Source organism: Schistocerca nitens, chromosome 8, assembly GCF_023898315.1.
Source record: "Schistocerca nitens isolate TAMUIC-IGC-003100 chromosome 8, iqSchNite1.1, whole genome shotgun sequence".
NCBI lineage: Eukaryota > Metazoa > Arthropoda > Insecta > Orthoptera > Acrididae > Schistocerca > Schistocerca nitens.
In genome coordinates, this window is record NC_064621.1 from 435,080,906 (window position 1) to 435,105,049 (window position 24,144).

A 24,144-nucleotide genomic window follows, 5' to 3' on the forward strand; every position below is an offset into this window, starting at 1 on the left:
TTCATCGTTGTGTATATACCAAACAATAATGTAAATCACAAAAGGTAGTGAGGACTGGATTACAAATGCTAGTGTACACACCCACAATACAAGAAGGAAGAATGAAGTACGGAGCATACCCCACCGACTGGCAATGCTAGAAAAAGGACCCCAGTACTCTGGTATCAGACTACTAAGAAGTCTGCCCAAAAACCTGCAAGATAGTGTACTTCACAATGACTTTCCAAAGAAACTTAAAGACTATCTCATTGAAAAAGAGTTTTACAGTGTTGCAGAATACTTATGCCATTAAATTAGTATATATTGTTACTCATTATCAGTGATGTAAAAATGTAAGCTAAAGGTGTAGAAAAATAAGTGATAAAGAATGTTAATATGTCTGCTTGTGTCTGTATGTGTGGATGGATATGTGTGTGTGTGCGCGAGTGTATACCTGTCCTTTTTTCCCCCTAAGGTAAGTCTTTCCGCTCCCGGGATTGGAATGACTCCTTACCCTCTCCCTTAAAACCCACATCCTTTCGTCTTTCCCTCTCCTTCCCTCTTTCCTGATGAGGCAACAGTTTGTTGCGAAAGCTTGAATTTTGTGTGTATATTTGTGTTTGTTTGTGTGTCTATCGACCTGCCAGCGCTTTTGTTTGGTAAGTCTCATCATCATTCTTTTTAGATAAAGAATGTTAATACTTTGACATGTCCTATATTACACGTACATTTACTGTACACAATGTAATCTTACAGGATCAAATAAAATTCAATTCAATTCTCTTGAGGAGTTCCCATTTTATAGAGGTTCAGTTCCTTCCATAAACAGAGTATCTGAAATAAAAAGTTTTAGTACATATAAAAACTTTAGTAAACAATGATTACAATAAAAGAAATTTTGTTAAAATATTTCAACTACTGTTGTAATAAAATTTTGAAGTTGTAAAGGGACTTTATGAACACCCTGTGTAATTGACTCAAGGATAGACTATTTTGAATGAACACAGTGATTTTGTGAACATAATTAATGACTTGTATTTTTCATAGCCACAGCTCTAATGGAACTGAGACGCAGTGTGTATGGGAACAGTATTGAAAGTAATGCAAAAATTTACTTATTAACTAATGTAGTGTGTGGAAATTACAGTTGTTGCTAGAGTTACTTTTCCTTTATACAAAACTGCTCAGTATTAATCTTCATTAAAATCAAAATATGGGCATCGTCGAATACACTGTGTGTGTGTGTGTGTGTGTGTGTGTGTGTGTGTGTGTGTGTAAAAATCAGGTGCACAAATGACAATTTCCGCTGCATTTTTTTATTTTAATGCTACTTGCCCCCTTCAATAAATTTATCCATCCAACTATGCACAATACACAACATTCTGTAGACTTGAGGGTATGTCAGACAGCTGTGCTCCTTCTTTACCAAGAACTCATTTACAACATGCTTTGCTTTGACTTGCATATCTACCAGAGAGAGAGATTCTGAAATGCCTATACTGGATAACCCCAGATACCAGGCAGTATCCAAAAGCTTCCAAAATTTGATTGTTACGCACAAATGGTTAAGAGTACATTGAAATACTGTTAATTACCTCTCCATATGTACTTCTCGAATCAGTGTGGTGAGGTGCTGATGTATCTCCCTGTTGTGAGTGATGCACGCTACTAGTGAACAAATGTGCCTTGATAGTCAAAGAACAATGGAGTAGCAACTTGAGCAAGTTCAGCATGAAGCAGCTTCCAAATGATGGAACTAAAAGATTGTCCCAAGCTGAAGAGGGTTTGATGCCATACGCCACAATTATACAGCCCACACAGGGTAGCTTCTATACCTCAGAGTACATTGTCTGCCCTAGTAAGATAGCACCGGTACAGCTATGAATTCTTTGTGCTTATATGCAGTCCATGGCTCGTGGCTTGGATGCAGTATGCTAGGCTGTAGGTTCTGATCAATGAGTGCTGTGTGGGACCAGTGAGTACTGTGTGCCCAGTGAATGGTACTCTATTTGGGCCTGCTTGTGGCTGATGTTAAGATCAGCTGTAGGTGCCAGCTGGGGTTACTACAATGGCGAGCTGAGTGGTTTGGTTAGTTGTTAGGGAGCATAATTTCATTGTAATGTTTTCGTGAGTTTGTGGTTTTGCAATGGCTGACATGACAAAGGAGTAAGTCTCATAGTTTTGTTTTAAATTTAGGTAAATTGCTGCAGAAATGCTATAGGTGTTGAATCAGGGTTTTGAAGAAAACACTTTGTGTCAGACACATTTCAAACACAGGTGAAAATTGTCTGATGATGACCTCTGTCGGCAGTCATCTGACATCTCACTGGAAAATATCCAGAAGATGGGGGATTTCGTATGTAAGATTAAAGATAGATCATATGAGACTTGTGCAGCTCCTTGGAAAGATGTTATGAAACATTTAAACATAATCTGTTACACTTTAACATGATTGAGAGAGAGAGAGAGAGAGAGAGAGAGAGAGAGAGAGAGAGAGACTAAAACTGTATGCTGGACAGGCAATCGAATCTGGAACCTTGCATTTCGGAGGAAATGCCTTTAACTACTGACAGATATAGACATGACTCATGACATGCCTTCACAGCCTTGCTTCCACCAGTACCCCTGATCTATCTTTCAGTCTTTGAACCAACTCTTCTGCATACTTCACTGAACTAACATTTCGGGAAGAAAAGTTTTTGCAGAGTAATAGTTTAGTCACATCATAGAGGTTTGCTTCCAGAATGACTGCTTCATTCTGCAGTTCAGTGTGCATTATTTTGTAATTTCGTAGCAGATTTAAACTTTTAGTCTTGTCTTCCAGCAGGGTATGTGTGAGAGGTTCTGCAAAGATAGGAAAATAAGAGAGGGTACTGACTGAAGCGAAGCTGGGAACTTAAGCGAAGCTGGGAACTTAAGTTGTGCCTATATAGCTCAGACAGTAAAAGCACGGCCCATGAAAGACAAGGTTTTGACAAACAGTTTTAATCTGCTAGGAAGCTTCAAAATGGTATACACTTGCTGCAGAATGGTATTCACTCTGGCAAGATGACAGTTGTTCTCTACCTGCCATACTCACCAGACTTGGCTCAGTTTTACTTCTTCCTATTCCCCAAGATGAAAACAAAGTTGAAGGGTCAATGTCAATCATTGCCAAGATCTGAAACTACTGCACTACTCTTAAGTCATTCATTAGGAAGCTCTGTGCACAGCAGTATACCTATGAATGAATAATGTCAGGCACAACAAAGAATACAGAGTAGAGTACTGAAGACGCAACAACGAGCAATATTCAGGTATGGAGAAAGGCCACCTAATGAGCAAGAGGAGAGGATTGTCAAGTTGAATATATGTGAACTTTTTAAATAAGAAAATCAAAGGAACCTTGTTCACTAAGGTGGGGAAAAAAGTTTTTTTTAAATGAAGATGCCTTGAAAGATGCATGAACATATAAAGATTTAATGGACCATAGTCAGTGTGTTACCTGTCTTTCATTGATTTTGGCTGATAACTCTAAATAATGTAAAGAAGTTCAATGAAGAATAATGTAGCAATATTGGACTAAGACTAAAGATCAAAAATAATGTGAGGAAATTGGCATAAACAGCCAGGCGACTGCAAACAAATATCCTGTACACAGCTGCAAAATCACTAATGTATTAAACTGCATAGTATTTGTGCCAATATCGTACAGAAGCAAACATACCAACAAAATCGATGTACATCTAAAGGAGTCAGTGCACATTATAATTGGAATGCTGAAACTCGTACAGACATCTTGGATGCATGCCCTTGGAGACACTGCTCTGCTGGACCTGAGACGACAGTAGGCAACAGAATGGAACAACTTTCACGCTCCCATACTCTGAATAGTACTTTCAATGTAAACGGTATTGGATAGTTTTCCACACTGTCATTTGGAGTACTGTAGGTCTGTATGGGAGGATGATATGCTGTGGTAGCTCAACCCTTACTTCAGAGAAAACATGGAAAGAGAGGTGAAATCTAACAAGTTTTGATTGTAATACCTCTGAAGTTCCTACTGCATCAGTTTAGATTAGATAAGATTGACTTTAATTCCAATTGGTCCGTGGTGAGGAGGCCCTCCAGGATGTAGAACATGTTAGAAAAACAATAATATATGACAAATACGTACAACTGAAACAAATAAGCTGATGTACCTCTTTTTTTTTAAAAAAAAAAACACTATATGAAAGATTTATTTTACATACACTTATTTACTAAGATCACATTAATGCACTGAATTTAAAATGAAAAAAGAATGTTTTTTTTTTACTTATGAGGTAATAAACATATAATAGAACTACTACATTACTTATTTACAGTGAACACATTACTGCACTGAAATGCTGCATAAGTTAGATTGTACACACACACACACACACACACACACACACACACACACACACACACAAATCAGTTGTTTCTACTGAGAAATTCAATAGAGTAGTAGGAGTTGGCCACCAACAAATCCTGTACGCTTCTCTTAAACTGAGTTTCATTGGTTGTTAATCTTTTTATGGCTGCTGGCAAGTTATTGAAAATGTGTGTTCCTGAATAATGCGCACCTTTTTGTACAAGAGTAAGTGACTTTAAATCCTTGTGGAGGTTATTCTTATTTCTAGTATTGATTCCATGAATTGAGCTGTTGTTTTGAAAAAGTAATATATTTTTAATGACAAATTTCATTAAGGAATAAATGTATTGGGAAGTAATAGCTTGTGTCCCTAGTTCCTTAAACAGGCTTCTGCAGGATGTTCATTAGTTCACACCACTCTTTCTGCATGTTTTTGTGCCCGGAAACTTTAGCTGGGCTTTATGAATTACCCCAAAAAATAATCCCATATGACATTATGAAATGAAATTTAGTATAGTATGCCAGCTTTTTCATTTTTATATCCCCTGTGTCTGACACAATTCACATTGCAAATAGAGATTTGTTAAGACGCAGAAAGCAGAGGATCAAGTAGGTAAAAAGAAGAGGGCTTATAGAAATCCTTGGGCAACAGAAGATATATTGATTTTTAATTGACGAAAGGAGAAAATACAAAAATGCAGTAAGTGAAGCAGGCAAAAAGGAATACAAACGTCTCAAAAATGAGATTAACAGGAAGTGCAAAATGGCTAAGCAGGGATGGCTAGAGGACAAATGTAAGAATGTAGAGGCATGTCTCACTAGGAGTAAGATAGATACTGCCTACAGGAAAATTAAAGAGACCTTTGGAGAAAAGAGAACCACATGCATGAATATCAAGCGCTCAGATGGAAACCCAGTTCTAAGCAAAGAAGGGAAAGCAGAAAGGTGGAAGAGGTATATAGAGGGTCTATACAAGGGTGATGTTCTTGAGGACAATATTATGGAAATGGGAGAGGATGTAGATGAAGATGAAATGGGAGATACGATACTGCGTGAAGAATTTGACAGAGCACTGAAAGTTCTAAGTCGAAACAAGGCCCCGGCAGTAGACAACATTCCATTAGAACTACTGATAGCCTTGGGAGAGCCAGCCCTGACAAAACTACCATCTGGTGAGCAAGATGTATGAGACAGACGAAATACCCTCACACTTCAAGAAGAATATAACCAGTTTAATAAGCCACGGATGAAAAATACTAATACGAATTCTTTACAGACGAATGGAAAAACTGGTGGAAGCGAACCTCAGGGAAAATCAGTTTGGATTCCATAGAAATGTTTAAACACGTGAGGCAATACTAACCTTACTACTTATCTTAAAAGAAAGATTAAGAAAAGGCAAACCTACGTTTCTAACATTTGTAGACTTAGAGAAAGCTTTTGACAATGTTGGCAGGAATACTCTCTTTCAAATTCTGAAGGTGGCAGGGGTAAAATACAGGTAGCGAAAGGCTATTTACAATTTGTACAGAAACCAGATGGCAGTTATATGAGTCGAGGGACACGAAAGGGAATCAGTGGTTGGGAAGGGAGTGAGAGGGGGTTGTAGCCTATCCCCGATGTTATTCAATCTGTATATAGAGCAAGCAGTAAAGGAAACAAAAGAAAAATTCGGAGTAGGTATTAAAATTCATGGAGAAGAAATAAAAACTTTGAGGTTTGCCGATGACATTGTAATTCTGTCAGAGACAGCAAAGGACTTGGAAGAGCAGTTGATCGGAATGGACAGTGTCTTGAAAGGAGGGTATAAGATGAACATCAACAAAAGCAAAACGAGGATAATGGAATGTAGTCAAATTAAATCGGGTGATGCTTAGGGAATTAGATTAGGAAATGAGACACTTAAAGTAGTAAAGGAGTTTTGCTATTTAGGGAGTAAAATAAATGATGATGGTCGAAGTAGAGAGGATATAAAATGTAGACTGGCAATGCCAAGGAAAGCATTTCTGAAGAAGAGAAATTTGTTAACATAGAGTATAGATTTAAGTGTCAGGAAGTCGTTTCTGAAAGTATTTGTATGGAGTGTAGCCATGTATGGAAGTGAAACGTGGACAATAAATAGTTTGGACAAGAAGAGAATAGAAGCTTTTGAAATGTGGTGCTACAGAAGAATGCTAAAGATTAGATGGGTAGAGCACATAACTAATGAGGAGGTATTGAATAGAATTGAGGAGAAGAGGAGTTTGTAGCACAACTTGACTAGAAGAAGGGATCGGTTGGTAGGACACATTCTGAAGCATCAAGGGATCATCAATTTAGTATTGGGGAGCAGCGTGGAGGGTAAAAATCGTAGAGGGAGACCAAGAAACCAGTACACTAAGCAGATTCAGAAGGATGTAGGTTGCAGTAGGTACTGGGAGATGATGGAGGTTCCACAGGATATAGTAGCATGGAGAGCTGCATCAAACCAGTTTGTGGATTGAAGACCACAACAACAACAACAACAACAACAACAACAAGACGCTTCAGCAGTTCTGGTGTGTACTCCTCCCAGTTGAATTTATTATCAAGCTGTAATCCCAAGAATTTAACACTGTCCACTTCTTATGTCTGCTTGTCATCGTATGTTAGGCATATACTCATGGGACAACCGTTACAAATTCTGAACTGCATGTAGTGTGTTTTTTAAAGTTTAGTGGGAAAGAATTGGCTAGGAACCAGTGATTAATGTCCACAAAAAATTTATTAGCTGATCTTACAAAGACTACACATGATTTGCTATTTATTGCAATGTTTGTATCATCGGCAAACAATACAAACTTGGCATCTGGTAATGTTACTGATGAAAGGTCATTGATATACACAAGGAAAGGTAAGGGCCCTAAGATGGAACCTTGTGGGACCCCACATGTAATTAGTTCCCAGTTGGATGATGCCTGATAGCTTAATACATGTCTCTTTCCTAATAACACCCTTTGTTTCCTGCCAGAGATATAAGATTTGAACCATTTTGCAGCATTTCCTGTTACACTATAATATTCTAATTTACTCAAAAAGATATTGTGATTTACACAATCAAATGCCTTTGACAGATCACAAAATATACCAGTTGCCTGCAATTTTTTGTCTAATGAATTAAGTACATTTTCACTGTTAGTGTAGATTGCCTTCTCAATATCGGAACCCTTTAGAAATCCGAACTGTGACTTTGATAGTATGTTATTTGTGATAAGATGGTTATAAAGCTGATTGCACATTACCTTTTCTAAAATTTTTGAGAATGCTAGCAAAAGTGAAATTGGATGGAAATTTGATGCTATTCCTTTATCTCCCTTCTTAAACAGTGGCTTAACTTCAGCATATTTAAATCATTCAGGAAATATTCCACTGATAAATGACTGGTTACACAGGTAGTTTAATATGTTACTTAACTCAGAATCACATTCTTTAATTAACTTCGTTGATATTTCGTCATCCCCACTAGATGTTTTTGATTTTAAAGATTTTATGATGGACATTACTTCTGCTGGGGTAATGTAACGAGACTTACTGTTACGTAGAGAAGACAGTGAAATTTTGCTGGGGTGAAAACTTTCAACATTGAAAAGAGATTATTTGATTTAAACAAAAAACCTCAAAAATTGGTTGTTGTTCTTGTGTTCCATAGACATCAAAAAACATGTGATCATGGGGGTGTTTCTTACTGATCACATTGGCCTCCACCACCCAGAGAATTACTTTGAGACAAATGTAAATGTTTACTGCTAGAACAGTTTCCAAAACATTACACTTTAGCAATTAGTTCTGCAGTGACACTTACATAATTTCTTATACATATCTTAATTCGGTGCAACTCGGAGTAATTTGCTTCCTGTAGCAGCTGCTGCTGCTGCTGCTGCTGCTGCTGCTGCTGAAGTAGTCATTGCCTTGGTCCATTTCATCTGCTAACTGGATCAAGTTACGTGAATTCCATGAAATAATTCAGGAACCAAGTCATTTTTACAGTGGTCTGTTTATGACAAGGTGCAACATTTCTTCTTAGTGGGAGCCCACTCCACATAACAGGCTACATAGTCACAATACTGTATTACAACAATTACATTTTTGCACAGACATGCAACGCAGTGGTTGCGTCTCAAAACTGTCTCCAACTGTCTCCACTTGAGTCTTGTGCTCCTCCTATTTTATACGTTTGTTAACAATCAAGTCAACAAAACTACAGTGCAAATTTATTAAAATAAAATTAAAAGTTTAACATTTTTATGAGTAACTATCCACAAAACCGTGCTTGTTTTATGCCGAAACTGCCGTATACAGTAGAAAAGACTTTTACATAGGATATACATCGCATTATATAAAATACTGAAAGATAACAATGCTAACCTAAATTGTCTTAATTATTGCTTCATTTGTAAATGCAAAATATTGCGAACATATATTGGACAAGCATGACCTACTAGTTAACAAATGGAATAATAAATTTGACGAGATTCAATGTATTACGCGAAATCACTTACTCGATACCATTGGAATTACAGAACTTTCAAAACAGGAATGTAAAACAAAAGGGTTGTTTTATTTCAGTAGTGAGGGTCGAATTCATATTATGGAAGTCACTTGAAATGTCTGGTCTGAGGTATTGCATGGCAGTGCCAGGATCCACAGTGCTCAGTAAGATTGGGGCCACGCTACCATTCACAGATGAGACATTGTCAGTAGCCCTGAATGTGACTGTGGATTAGCAGAGCAGACTGTGGAGATCATCATCCATCAGTTATCGAAGAGACATCATTCTGGAAAATGGAGCGGTACTCTGAAAGTTACAATTAAAGCTGTTAATGGGATATTGAATATTGATAGATTTGTGAATGTGGAGTGTTCACATAATAAATTATTTGAATGAACTTTTTGTTGAATTTATCATTTTAAGTTTTCTGTGTAAAATTTGTGATCTGTTATGTGTTTCTTCTTGTGTAAAATTGAAAACTGGTAATTTGTAACTTGTAAATTTCAGCTTGCCTCATGACAAATAATTGACGTTCTGGGCTAATATTAAGGGGCTCCGGAAAGGCTCAAAATCATGAAAAGTTCAATTTTTACTTTTTTGCATTTTCTGAATCTGCAGACTATTACCTTTTAATAGATATATAATTTATTCGATTCCGAAGACTACAACTATTTTTAAATTTTTTTTGAAATGTGTTCTACATGGGCGTGACCCACTGTGGCACTGTTAAACTGCTGTCAAATGGTGTTATTATTAACGTCCGTGTTCATCAGGTACATTTTAGTGATGTGAGATAAAGTATGTGTTGTGGCTAACCTGTGATGGTTCAATATATATCGCTGGTGTGATTGTCGATTGTTTCATGTTTATTTACTCTGTCGTTATCTCGAAAATATTCGTAATTAATTCTGTTTCTTGAGTCTCTGTTTTGTTGAAGTATAATAATGAGTAAAAGTAAAGTTATTAGAAATCCTCTGAAGGCCTTTAAGAAAAGGAGAAATGTTGGAAAGCCAAAGGTATGTGTTATTACTGTAAACAATAAAGATGATAACCAAGTGAGTGAGCCTAACCTCTCAAGTATACTTGCCCATAGCAGTCAAAATGGGAAAGAAAATACTTCACAGAAGAAGCTTGGTTCAATGAGTGAAAACTATGAATGTTTTATGGGCGAATTGGATGTGAATGAAATATTTGATATGTCGGTTCTCAAAGGAATTTTTTCAAACTGTGTAAGATGTATTCATTGTAGTGAAGTTGGTCTGGAACTCTCCATAATAAAGCACGTAGGACTTGCTAGTGAAATACAACTGAAATGTGATAAGTGTTCATACATGACCACCTTTTGGAACAGTGTTGCAGTAACTGCAACTGAAGAAAATGGTAGCAAAATCTACGAACACAATATTAGATTTGTTTATTCCTTGCATTCAGTTGGTAAGGGTGCTACTGCAGGTGCAATTTTCTGTGGCATCATGAATCTTCCAAATCCCCCAACCAAGTTTACGACCTATAATAAATTAATAGGGTCTAAAGTAGAAGATGTCTGTATAGAATCTATGAAGAACGCTGTGGAAGAGGCAGTAATGGAAAATAATGGTAACAGAGATTTGACTGCAGCGTTCGATGGTACCTGGCATAAACGGGAACACACATCTCTTCATGGTGTAGTATCTGCCACCAGTATGTATACAGGGAAAGTTTTAGATGTAGCAGTAATATCAAAGCATTGTAGATGTCCACAAAAATATAAAGGTACACATGAAAATAATTGCAAAGCTAACTATAGTGGCAGTAGTGGAGGAATGGAAGTGGCTGGTGTTGCCAGTATATTCCAGTGTTCTGAGGCGTGTGATAAAGTGCGATATGTTAATTACCTTGGTGACGGTGATTCTAAAAGTTTCAAACATGTTCAAGGACTGAAGCCCTATAGTGATGATGTTGTAGTGCAGAAATTTGAGTGTATTGGACACGTACAGAAGCGAATGGGAACAAGACTTCGGCGACTGAAAGCTTCGTACAAAAAACAAAAACTCAGTGATGGTAAAGGGTTGGATGGGAAGGGAAGGTTAACTGACAGTGTAATTGACAAAATGCAGAACTATTATGGAATGGCTATTAGGCAAAATACACAAAGTGTCGACGAAATGAAGAAGGCTGTTTGGGCTCTTTTTTTTTTTTCATACTTCTTCAACCGATGAAAATCCCCAACATAGCTTGTGTCCCAAAGAAGAAGACAGTTGGTGTAAATATAACAAAGGATTGCTAACTGGTGGAGTGTACACTCATAAGCATAATATGCCTCATGCAATAATGGAGGTGATAAAACCTATTTTCAGAGACTTAGCAGCACCTGAACTGTTGAAAAAGTGTATTCACGGAAAAACTCAAAACCCCAATGAAAGTGTAAATAGTGTTATATGGTCGAAAATCCCCAAGACTGTATTTGTTGGAATAGAAACACTTCACTTTGGTGTGTATGATGCTGTTGTGACTTTCAATGATGGCAACATTGTAAGGTGCAAGGTATTTAGAAATATGGGAAATGAAGATAGGTTCTAACATGGTACGAGCGATGCTTGATTTAGACAAGGAACGCCTTCGGGCTGCAGACAGGGCTGTAAAGAGTCTAGAAATACAAGCAAGAGTAAACAGGAGGAGGAACAAGAGGAAGCTGGAGGAGGAGTTTGCAGAGGATGAAGATAATCCATCCTATGGACCTGGAATGCACTAAAAAGTTAATCCAATCTTTGTCGCTCGATTCCCAAAACTTTTATTTTCTCATACTAATTACATGTTTTCTAAGGATCTTCCAAACATATTTGTTTCAAACTTTCAGTAAATGTTACACAGTACCTTCTGCATAATTTAACTCAGCCTTTTTCCAAAAAACTGTATATTTTTGAATATATAAATAAAAATTGCAAAAAAAATGTTGTGAATTTTCATTACAATTGAAAAAAAATCATCTTTAATAACTGAACTAAAATTTTGTAAAATCCCTGTGTTAAGTTGTAGCCCATATTCCAATAAATAATCTGTAAAAAGTTCAACTTCCTACCTCAAATACTTTGTGAGGAAAGATGTAATTTATAAGCGTTATTTTAACATTGCAAGTATAGGGCGTTCCGGAGCCCCTTAAAACACAAGGGAAAAATTTTAGTAGTGTATAGTGGTTGGTTAAGTCAATATTCCATCACTCTATTTATCGAGAACTGTGTACTATTGCTAACCGTGTTAAGGTGTGGTAGCATGCCATTAAGAACGTTCAATTTCTGTAACCAGTCTGGTTGTTTAGTTTGAATATTTTGACTTTGGGGAAACGGCAGTCTGCAGCTTCAGCACATGAAACTTTACAACCTGCGAGTGGCTGTCCCATGGCATCACATTGTGTCTTCGGCTGTTATTTACAACACCTGGGCAGTTAAAAACATGTCTGTTAGCGGGTACCTTCCCCCAGGTGCACAGCTTTGTACATTGGTTGTGAGCTTCAGCCAACCCTCGATGACAACAAATTGCATTTATGCTCAAATGTGAGCTCTTTAAACAAAATTTAGAAATTTCAGTGCCACCATATACTCCAATGTTTGGCCATAGAGGTGAGTTTGACAGGAGTACTGGAAAGTGAGTTACGAACTTCAGAAAAAGTGACCCATTGTACTTTCACAGAATCAAGATTAGCACAAGTCTAAAAAATACTACTCTGTACTATGGAATTTAGTTTATATCACAGCTGACTGCAAAGTTGTATCAAAAATGATTACTGAATTGTAATAGCAAACATGCTTTCGAAGGTACTCATGTTAAGGTAGCTCGAAATGTATCTTTAGTCAAATAATGTATCTTTGGATAAATTTATACAAAAACCAGTAATTTGATGGGCACTTGACGTGGGTGCCTTTTATGGTGTTTGATAGTGCTCATTTTCTGATTCTTGAGTGCCGTTGGTTGGAATAAAAGGAATTACAAACAGGCGACCAAGTCAGCTCTCATTTGTGGTAGAATGGAACTTGCAGGAGAAAACCCAAATACTCTTGAGTCCAAGAAATATATTGACCCACTTATGTTACTTCACCATGGATCATCAAAGTATCATTAACTGACAATGATTTAGGAGGTTACCACCCATTCCATTAATGGATTTCACCATTCAAAAGGAACAATATTTTGTTCAATTGTTATTCTACTGTTGTAATTATGACTACCTCAACACAGTCTTTGTTGCATATCCACCGATAGTTTTGAATTAAGAAGCCACTTTCAACATTTGCCAAATTAGCATGGCGAATAGTCCCCGCTAGCTGATTTTGGTGAAATGGCTGCTTTACATCATGGACTGCCTACGTACACACATTTTAGTTACTGCCAATACTTTTTTACCTATCTTTTTGTGCAACATGACTTGGTCTGTTGTGGCCAATGTAACATGTGTAGAACAAAATTTACTAAGATTTAATCACTCAAAAAGAAGAAAGAAACTGCACTATCACAGGTGCCATTATGTCTGCAGTCCACACACGATAGATCTGCCACACACCACTAACTTCTGCTAACTGTGTTATCCCTTGCCTCAAGAACAAACAGCTTCTTCCTAAGAAGATAGAACATCATTCGTTGTTCCTCATTGACTCTCATGAGCTGGATGTAGTTAATACTATTTTGAAGATCCAACATGTTCATTAGTACAATCACTTACATTCGTTATCTCTTTCTTAATAGTTTTTTACGTTTACTCATTCCTTTTATATTTCAACTCACATTTAACACTATTTAAGAATTTTAAAAAGGCCTTCACAGTGTCTCTGCCAGTCATCAGATGTTCTGAAATATGACTTATAAGGGCACAAGAAATAAGACATAGCATTGTGCCACACTTCTACATTGAATCTATCAAATACATTGATATGTGAGATATTGTGAAGTTGTGGAATTATTTAATCTGCTCCAGAACAAGGAGTAGACCATACTGGACTTTGGGATAAAACTAATAGCTACACTAAAATAAAACGGGAAGCTAGCATTGATCCACTTATTATAGTAGACCACCACCCAGAAAAAAAATCTTATTTCTGTGCGTCCTAAAGGGATTTGAAGAATATCTGACACATTTAGGGACTATCAAGGATATTTTTGACAGTCTCATATTACAAAAGATGCACAATCTGAAAATAAGAAGATAGCATATGATAAGAGGCCATATGTAAATATTCAATTTTTGAAGAATGCAAATTAATGAAAAAATTGTTACCAACAATAAGGGTATCCTGACTACTTTTAAAGTCTAAAGTGCAATTCAAAGTGTGGTTATATGAACCCTTTGAGATGAAAATAGGACTGTGAAAAGTTATGTCAGTGAGAATGGTAGACATAAGATATTAAAAAAAGATTGCCCTGTTCAAAATATTGAAGATTGGGGGAAAAAAGGATAGACTGTACATTGATTGTCCTGAATTTGTTAATGATGTAGTCCAGGTGACAGCAGGTATACTTGTGCTGATTCCTTAAATTTAGTGTGTGTGCATCTGCAGCAAAGCACATATTGCCACAGATACACAGGACTGAAGACATTTCTTTGTAGGAAAGAACTACTCATAAATTGAATCTGTAGCTGCACAGTCACTCTTTGCTGGACTATTGACATACCATTATTAGTTACTCTGTAGTAACATCTTTGCAAATTTATTAAAGAATGTTCTGGATTCCATGATTTATCCAGGCTGAAATTGCTATTAAGATTTTTGAGAAGCAAGTCTTCACTGCTTCCTTCAGCACAGAGTCCCACGATGATGATATCAGCTCTAGAATTTATATGTTTTCATACCACGTAGTGAGCTTTGTCAATGTGCTGCCCTGCCACACCTGACTTATTGTTGTGTAAGAGTTGGGTGTACTTTTGAGGTTGTCTGAATCTTTCATGAATTGTAAGTGTTGTCAGCCCACTCGCAGAGGATACAGCTGAAAGGTATACAGCCTAAATGTCAGGAGAAAATGTAACATTTCTGTGGTTGCACACTTGAAATTTAATGGAGTGTTCATTGCTCCAAAAAATTTTGAAGATGCATATACAGTTCTGCTAATTAAAATGCTAAAGAAAGTAGCACTGCAGTCTGTTTTGCAGATACCGTGTGTTACTAGAACCAGGAAAATGGACATGGCATTCCGTGCCACGTGAGATGTGAATAGGACACTGCTTATGTATAAATACCAAAATTCAGCAATAGTACAATGGTCTCAAGACAGTATATCTGTAAGTTCCCAACTGCTTGATGTGTTCAAAAATTATTTATTTGTTGAATCTGGATGTGAAAGCAGAAATAATTGTGTGTGCGTGCGTGTGTGATGTTTTACTCTTCCAGTCATAAAGAGATGAAGTAATTCACAGAGACCGTTTCCAATACCACATTTTTGTTTGTTCTAACAGTACAGTATGTTAGTCATAAAATAAAGGTAGCTAGAGCTTATTTTTCTTACTGTTTAATATATATTGAGACATGTTTTTGCAAATGTTTCAGTATGATGAAGTTGTTCCCGAGGAGATGACAACTGCACATGGTGGCTTCTATATTAATTGTGGTCCTCTAGAATTTAAAGAAGTATCTGATCAGTCTGATGTTGAAGAGTCAAAAGACATTAAAAATAAGAAAAGGGTTAAGGTAAGAGCATGTATAAAGGTAGTGATAGTAGTGCATGTGGGCATGTGTGTGTGCGTGTTCACATGCATATTTCTCTTCATTTAACTATGTTCTCATTTGCTGTTTCATAACAAATATGTGGAATTTTTGTTGCTGAAGTTCAGCTTTTTACTGTGCATGAGCCAGTCTCTGTGTAAGAAACAGTTGTTTGAGGAATTGACTGGTGGCTTATTTGTTTGCTTATCAGGTGATGTGGAATATTTACAGAAGTATGTTACTGCAGAGTCAGTATTTGACATCGTGCATATAATTCGATGCTATGTTCCTTTGGACATGCATGGAAGTTTCCTATAAATTATGTAACTGTTGTACCATATTTGCATTGTTTGAAGGCATTTCATGATTTACATAAGTCATTGTATAGTGCATTGCAAGGGATGCTGGTACATAATTTGTGGTTCACTTTTTGTTACCGTTCAGGACAGTGTGGGATATAAATATCTCCATGTATATTCCAATCTGTTTTATGCTATTCTGGTGCCCTTAAGTAGGATATAAGATTAATCCTTTAGAATTGCTTTATTGTTAATCTGCAATATTGTTTCTTTACCAGAAAGTATTTCCTGGGAGGAAAACAGTGTTACTTTCTTTCCAAAGATTACCAAACAAGATCATCCAATGTCTTCATAACACTCTCATACTCAGTGAACCAGCCAGATGCAACCCTAGGATCATGCCTCTGAATTTTTACAATTGTCTTCTTTAATCTGATGGGGCGGGAAACTCAAACATTATTCAAGAGCAGTTCACCCAAGATATCTAGACAGTCCTCTCTGCCACCCATTGCTGCTCTACACTTTTACAGAATTGTCCCAGTAAATCTTCATTAGCAATATGCCCTCCCTGAAAATGATTGTTGTTCTTTTCTCTGCTAATAATTTAACAATATGATACCTGGATACAGGGTGTTTCAAAAAGGTCTTTACAACTTTGAAAGTTTGTATTAATTCATAGTACCTACAGAGGTGATAGTAGTGTCAATTTGTAGGGAAATATATCAGGTTTTGTCTCGCATAGTGTGCTAGTGCGGAATCGCACTGTAAGGAGTGCTAGCGGCAGTTGCGTTAAAGATGGCTGCCTTCACTGGACCCCAGCATACTAGCTGTGTTTTGTAGAAACAGAGTGCTTGGTAAGACATGGGAAATCATCATGTCATCCCAGCACATCTGACAACGTTGTTGAGCGAGTGAGACAACATTGTCAGCAGCTCTATGAAATTGGCCCGGCAAGTCCCACATACAACTGTCTGGCATGTGTGAGAAACCATTTGCATTTGAAACTGTACAGATTGATCATCGTACAAGCAATAAAAGACAATGATAAAATTGCTCCCAAGAACTTCTGTGCGGATACGTTAAATCGATTACATAAGGATGAACATTTTGTGGACAAAATCACTTATGATGAGTCGACTTTTCACTTAAGTGGCAAGGTTAACACACATAACTGTAGGATTTGTAGCAGTGAAAATCCACATCAAACATTGCAACATGTTCATGATAGCCCTAAACTGAACGTTTTTTGCCATTTAGCAAGAACAAAGAAACAGTCCCTTTTTTTCCGTGAAAGAACAATCCATGGGATAGTGTACCTGGATATGTTACAACAATTTTTGACACCATAGATCGATGAGGATGACCATGAACGAAATGTTTACTTCATGCAAGATGGTGCACCACCCCACTACCTGGCTGACGTCTGGTATTTTCTCAGCGACCGCTTTCCAGGTCAGTGGATTGGTCATGATGTGCCAGTTGCATGGCCCCCATATAAAATGGGGATTCATCAAGGATATTGTGTTCTATGCCAGCTTGTCTACCTGAACTTACAGCAAGAATTTACACTGCCACTGAGCAAGTTGCACCTGCAATGCTACAGCGAGTTTGGGAAGAAATTGACTTATGATGGGATGTGAGTAGGATATCCCACAGAAGCAACATACAACATCTTTAGTTTAAGGTAAAAAAAAATTTTTTTTCCCTACAAAATAGCACACAACATCTTTAGTTTAAAGTAAAAAAAGAGGTTTCCCTCCAAAATAACACTAAACCCAACTCTGTCTTCTTTCGATAAATATATGCGAATTTTTAAAGTTATAAAGTCCTTTTTGAAACACCCTGTATTTTCTCAACATGTCTGAGTTCAGTTGCATACCTTTAACGCTGTACACTAATGGTACTGTTTTTTACTACTAGTGCACATTATCTTGAATTTATCCACATTCTATATACCAAGTGGATATATACTTTGTCTTTCTGAATTTCTTTGTTGCTACTGAAAGATTTTACTATCCACAAAATATCATCATTGATCTTGCAACATCATTGCCATGCTTGTTTTGAATGTATTGTGCAGTCTTTCTTTAATCACTCATTATGTTATGATACTAAATTTTCTGAATGAGCAATCGCCCAATAAGAAAATCTACAAGTTGTACCGGTCAAAAGGTGCATAGATCAGTCTTATATGTGTGAAGATATTCTGAAGTGAAGATATTCTGAAACGTGATGCTGGTATCTGATCACTCCTTTGACACTTTTTTTTTTTTTGTATGAAATATATTTGATATGCTGATGCCTGTTGCACAATATCAGCTTACAATGTTTGATAATAACTTTACAACAGTTAGGAAATTATGAAAATAATGTAGTGATAATTTTAATTGCATATTTTTGCGTAACCAAAACATCATTTTGATTTTTTGTCATCACTTTCAGAGGGTACTTGCTTTGCCTGATGATGTAGGTAGTGAAGAAGATACTGAAAGTGACGCTGTAAAAGCTCCGAGTCTTGTGTCTCCATTAAAGGTAATGTAAAGCTTTACTGTGTTATATGCATACCCAGAACAGCATATGAACTACATTCACTACAATTAATGTGGAACAATGCAGGCAAGATATTTTTGCAGTATATTGTTAGATTTTTGCACCTTCAACAGCATTCTAATTGACTACCCCCTCTTGGTATCATTTAAAATGGATTTCAAGCAAATGGGCACTAGGACAAAAATATTGCAACCTTCGTGGTCCATACTAACAATAACCGCTATTGTTTGAAAATGGAGCAAAATTCACCATTCTGCTGTGTGTGTACAATGATGTTGGTATTACTCATGTTATTTTTAATGTCCGGTACGTATCGTGTAAGTCTACAGGGTGAAAAGTATTTAAACCAGATAAACTCTGGGAGGTTGTAGGGGACATAAAAACAAATTTTTTTCCCTAATGTCATTTTTTCCTATGAGGAGTATTTAAATCAATGGAGGGCGTATTACGCTCTTCATTTGTAAGCAACTGCTGTCCACCAGTGTTGTAGTGCATTGTCTCTGTTTGCTAATGGAGCGATACACCTGGAGTGAGTACACTGATATGGTTGGTGCATACTACGTAGCGCACCACAACGGATGAGCTGCACAGCTGGTTTATCAACAACAATATCCTAATCACCGTATCCCGCATCATACGACGTTTGCTGCTGTGTACTAACGTCTGCGTGAGACCCGGTCATTTAGCAGATTACCTGGACATTGACACCGCCGCACGGTAAGAACGCTGCACTCGTGCAAGTGCACGTAACATGGGGACGAATCAGACGAATGTAAGAACAGTCCTTTGAGAGCAATTGTTACGTCCATTTCACTTACAGCGTGTCCACAACCTCGAACCAGTTGATTATCCACCCAGAGCACAGTTTTCGCAGTGGTACCTGGAACAGTGTGAAATGCATCCTACATTTCCATCCTCTGTGTTGTTTTACTGATGAAGCAATGTTCAGGCGTGATGGAGTCAACATGCACAATTCACATGTTTGGAGTGAGGATAACCCACATGCCACAGTTACTAGCGCTCATCAAGTGCGGTTCTTCGTTAATGTGTGGGTCGGTGTTGTTGGGGACTGTTTAACTGGGCTGTATCTGCTACCTACGCCATTAAGTAGCAGGCACTATTACAGTTTTCTCGCCAGAGCATTGCCAGAATTGCTGGAAGATGTCCCGCTCCCTACAAGACAATGTATGTGGTTCCAACATGTCAGGGCGCCGGCACATTTCAGTCGTCATGTGCATCGATTCCTGGACCGACAGTTCCCAGAAACGTGGATTGGCAGAGGTGGTCCTGTACCATGGCCTGCTTGATCCCCAGATATGTCCCCTCTGGACGTTTTGTCCGGGGAGAGATGCGCAACCTTGTTTACGCAACTCCTGTTGCGTCGGAAGAGGATCTGGTTGCCCGGATAGCAGCAGCAGCAATTCAGCATACTCCTGGGGCTTTTGCCCGTGTCAGACAGAACATGATCCAACGGTGTAACCTTTGTTTACGTGTCAATGGAGGCATTTTTGAAAATCTACTGTAATTGAAATTGGGTTGTGTTAATGTGTTGTCTCTTGGTCATAAAAAATGGAGAAGTGTTTGTTGGTTCAATTAATTAGCCGCCAGAGAAATCTTCCTCTTCCGGTTTAAATACACCTCATAGGAAAAAATGAAATTAGGAAAAAATATTTGTTTTAATGTCACCTACAACCGCCCAGAGTTGTCGGTTTAAATACTTTTCACCCAGTATTTGGCAGCATTGTAGTATATTCTATTCCGACTCTGGTTCTTTGATGCTACTCTGCATAATACAGTGTTACGTATTTGTATTCACTAGACCTAAAGCATGGGTCTGTATGCTTTAGTGCTCAGATACTTGCATGTCGTGCCATGATGCATCCTAAATGAGGACAAATTGGACAGTTGGCCTCCAGAAATATTCTCTGTGGGCCATTATTATTATTATTATTATTATTATTATTACTATTACTGGTACATCATTTGAGAGTGGCGTCCATCATCTTCTGTGTTCTCAAGACCTATTATGTGTTCATAAGTTTCCTTTTTCATTATTTGATGTACACTGTGACGGTTGGTGTGTGTTCATGCACGCTCATAAATGTACACACTTAATGCACACAAGCATGTGCGCCGCCCCCCCCCCCCCCCCCCCAAGCCAATGCCGTGTGTGTTGAATCTAATTTAGTTGTTGAACAGCAGTGGCCATTATTATCAGAGAAACTGTGTATACGTAAACAGTATGGTACAGCTACACTGGCAGCATGTTCTTTATTGGGAATCTCAATAAACAGCAAGCTGGAAAGCTTCTCTGTTGTCTCAGTGTTACCCGCTGCTTGTGTCATGTGAATCTTCATGTTCTCAAATTGTGTATTACTTGACCCATAAATTTGTAGGAATTTGCCCATAACTAAATTTTCTCCTGCTTGTATTTCATTTGTAAACCATTCAGCCATCTTAAGATCGAGCTGTCAGATGCCTGAACCGTTTGCAGCTAAAATAGCAGCAGAAGACAGTCTAGCTATGACTAAATTCCTGCAGTTTAGTGGCTGTGTCTGTTATGTTCATAATGGAGAGAGTGAAAAATTGTCAAATATCGTTCTCCTCTTCATAGTTCAAAGAACGAGCAACACCAAGGTCTTACAATATGCAAGATGCTAGCATTCTTGGACTGGGTTTACACGAGATCTCAAATTAATATCCCGTCAAGAGCATTTTGTGTTCAGTGCAGCAATGAATCCATAAAGAAGCTCAAAAGATGGAAATATGCAGTAACTTTTTCCTTATAACAGTTAGGTGTAGCTGTATTATCTGTCACTCATTTTCTTTCAGTTGAAGAACCAGTATGTTGTCCATTTAAATTTTAGTGAAAGAGAAGTGTCTCTCTTAAGCTATCTTATGACAGATGTTACTTCTACATTTGATGTGGATGTATGAAGCCTTGCCTTCCCAAGAAGTCCACATGGATTTTCCACACTGATCTGTTTAGTTAGTTGTCAAAATAAGACATAACTACCCCTGTAATCTGATCTCTATGAAATTATCACAGAATATGTATTCACACATTTGATGGGTGAGGCAAATTTCAGGCAACAAGGACCTTGCGAAAAATGAATGAGTGATGTGATTGCTTAGTAATTAATGTTCTGTGTGGTAATCACCTTACATCATCCTATGTACCAAACAGGACTTTGTATAACAACTTAAATGTATCTTCGTCTTATGAGACACGTTTTAATGCTTTTTTCACAAGAATCTTTTGTGGTAATGAAGGAATATGGAAACAACATAAGTTCCATGAAATTTAAAATTTATTAGATCAACAAATTTAATTCACATCATTGTGATTATTAAGTAACACTGAGGAAAAAAACTTGTTAAAAAGAAAAATGTGTGAAGGGCATGGATACAGAGTCTTAAGTCGATCAGATATTTGAACAGTAGTGATGAGTCAGGGTAATGATGGAATTCTTGAAAGCAAGTTTTTTAGCTCCTCTGTTGTAGCTTACCAATCACTTATTCTTGGCCTGATTCATCAGCTTCCAGACAAAATGTATTTAGAGTAATTGTTTGTTTTGTCTCTAAGTAACTAAAAATACCATCCGAAATTCATAGTGTTTGTAATGCTGCAGACTGAAACAGAAGCCACATTCTTCAGCAACTGACAGCTCTCTGGATTATGAATGGCTTGATACACAAATTACCTATTGAGGACATATCTTGGCTGTAATCCTGTCTTCAGCCTCATTTGAATGAGCTTTGTTTTTCAGACCTTGGAGGACTGAACAATTGAAAAAGTCTAATACAAAATCAAAATCTAAGAAACTGAATCCACTGCCAAATTCATTTTTGATATCATTGAGCATCTGACAGTCAGTTTAACCCTTTGTTTCCTGACATAAGAAAAAATTTACTTTTTAACATTTTCTTTGCAGAATTTATGCTATTGTGGCCTCAAATGACGGTAGGATTTTTTTGTAAAATTTTATTTTATTTTTCACAACTTTCTTCTCTCCTGGTACTCAGAAGTACCGTCAGACTCCATGGACAGAATCACAGCATGCGCAGAAAAATGCTCCAATTTTTATAACTTGTACTTTATTCCACATAAATATTAAATATTTTTACATTAGAAAATTAATTAACAGAAATATGATATTTCTGATTTTTTTTTTAAATTTCGCATAAATTTATTCTAGAGCAGCTTCACAATACATAGTAACTTAGCTATACATTTTTGACAGTATATACATATCACATATTTAGTGATACCTCATGAAATTGTAGGAAACAGTTCTTTTTCTCATTACAGTACAAATACACTTTACATGTACTACATTGTGAATGTGGTCTCTACTGAATTTTATTTTTCGCACACATTTCGCATTGTCCTCTTTTTACAACTGAACACTACAAAATGGTTTCCTCGGTTGCCAAGACGTAAATCCTTCGGAACAGAAAAGTTATCCTTCCTTCTCTTTGGGAGAGTTATTTCATCTTTACCAGAGTTTCTCTTTTTGAGATTTGGCACTTGCTGTTCATTCATTAGCCCTAGTGCCACAGCACGCCTGAATTCCAGCAGTGGCAGTGCCCCATGTAGATCACTGAAAATGACGTAAGCATTGACAAAAGCAATTTCTATTGCTCCCCAGAAGAGACGGTGCCACCATTTCTTTGATCGCTTGTCAAGACCATAAGTTGAACATAATCTGTCTGCATGATCCACACCACCCATGTTTTTATTGTAATCACATACAATAACTGGATGTGGTATAGTCATACTAGTTCCATCTTTCTGTTTTCGTGTCACTACGCTCTGTTCAGTGCCATGGAAGTTTGACGCAAAATACGCTACTTTATTTTCCTCCCATTGAAATACTGTTAGGGCTAAAGATGACTATGTGTAATTTGATATAGACATTTTTCTTTAGATAAATTCCATGGCAAACCTTTCCTGTTTGTTCTAATTGTTCCACAGGCAAATGTATTTACGGATTTCTGTGTGAGAAAAAGTGGACAGAACAACTAGTGAGAGGTGACGCATTGTTGCTACAATAAAGTGTTCGCACAACCTGACGGTACTAATAAGTCCGCCTTATATTTTCCACTTTATCTCATTCACTTGTAACGTAATGCTTCAAACAATTATAAAAAAACATAGAAGGTAAGTACGTACAATGGAAAACTCAACGGAAGTTTCAATAAACTGCGCGCAAATTCAGGCAACGCCATGGAAACAAGCACATACAATCTTCTGTTTTCACAGCAGCGCGCGCAAAACAATTTCAAGCTCTGACCGCCAGAGAGGTCTATGTATTGCACAATAACATCTATGAAACAGTAGAGCAGAGTTACTGTTATGTACCGACAGGCTCTCAGATCACGAAAATGCACCACAAGAAAATAATGAAAGTCAAAACTTACTGGTACTTGTAAGTACCGTCAGGCAACAAAGGGTTAAATTTGCATTTACAATTTATTTCTTGAAACATACCTCTTCTTGAAAGAACTTTGTGATATCAATGATTCTCATTATCTTCACTAAGAGAACACAAAAAGGAGTGTGTGACTAGTCAAAGACTGGTATTGAATGATCTTTTATACTGGGAAAGGAACAAGTGGGTTGTTGTTGTTGTTGTTGTTGTTGTTGTGGTCTTCAGTCCTGAGACTGGTTTGATGCAGCTCTCCATGCTACTATATCCTGTGGAACCTCCATCATCTCCCAGTACCTACTGCAACCTACATCCTTCTGAATCTGCTTAGTGT

The 24,144-nt window shown here is 37.3% G+C and overlaps 1 protein-coding gene across 1 annotated transcript in view; it reads left to right on the forward strand.

Annotated features, from left to right (window-relative positions):
- Positions 1 to 24,144, forward strand: part of LOC126199195 (ubinuclein-1) — a 370,199-nt gene that overhangs the window by 106,067 nt on the left and 239,988 nt on the right. The window contains exons 4-5 of the mRNA XM_049935975.1: positions 15,374 to 15,514; positions 18,271 to 18,360. Of these exons, the coding sequence (XP_049791932.1) occupies positions 15,374 to 15,514; positions 18,271 to 18,360 (231 nt within the window). The remainder of the gene's footprint in view (positions 1 to 15,373; positions 15,515 to 18,270; positions 18,361 to 24,144) is intronic.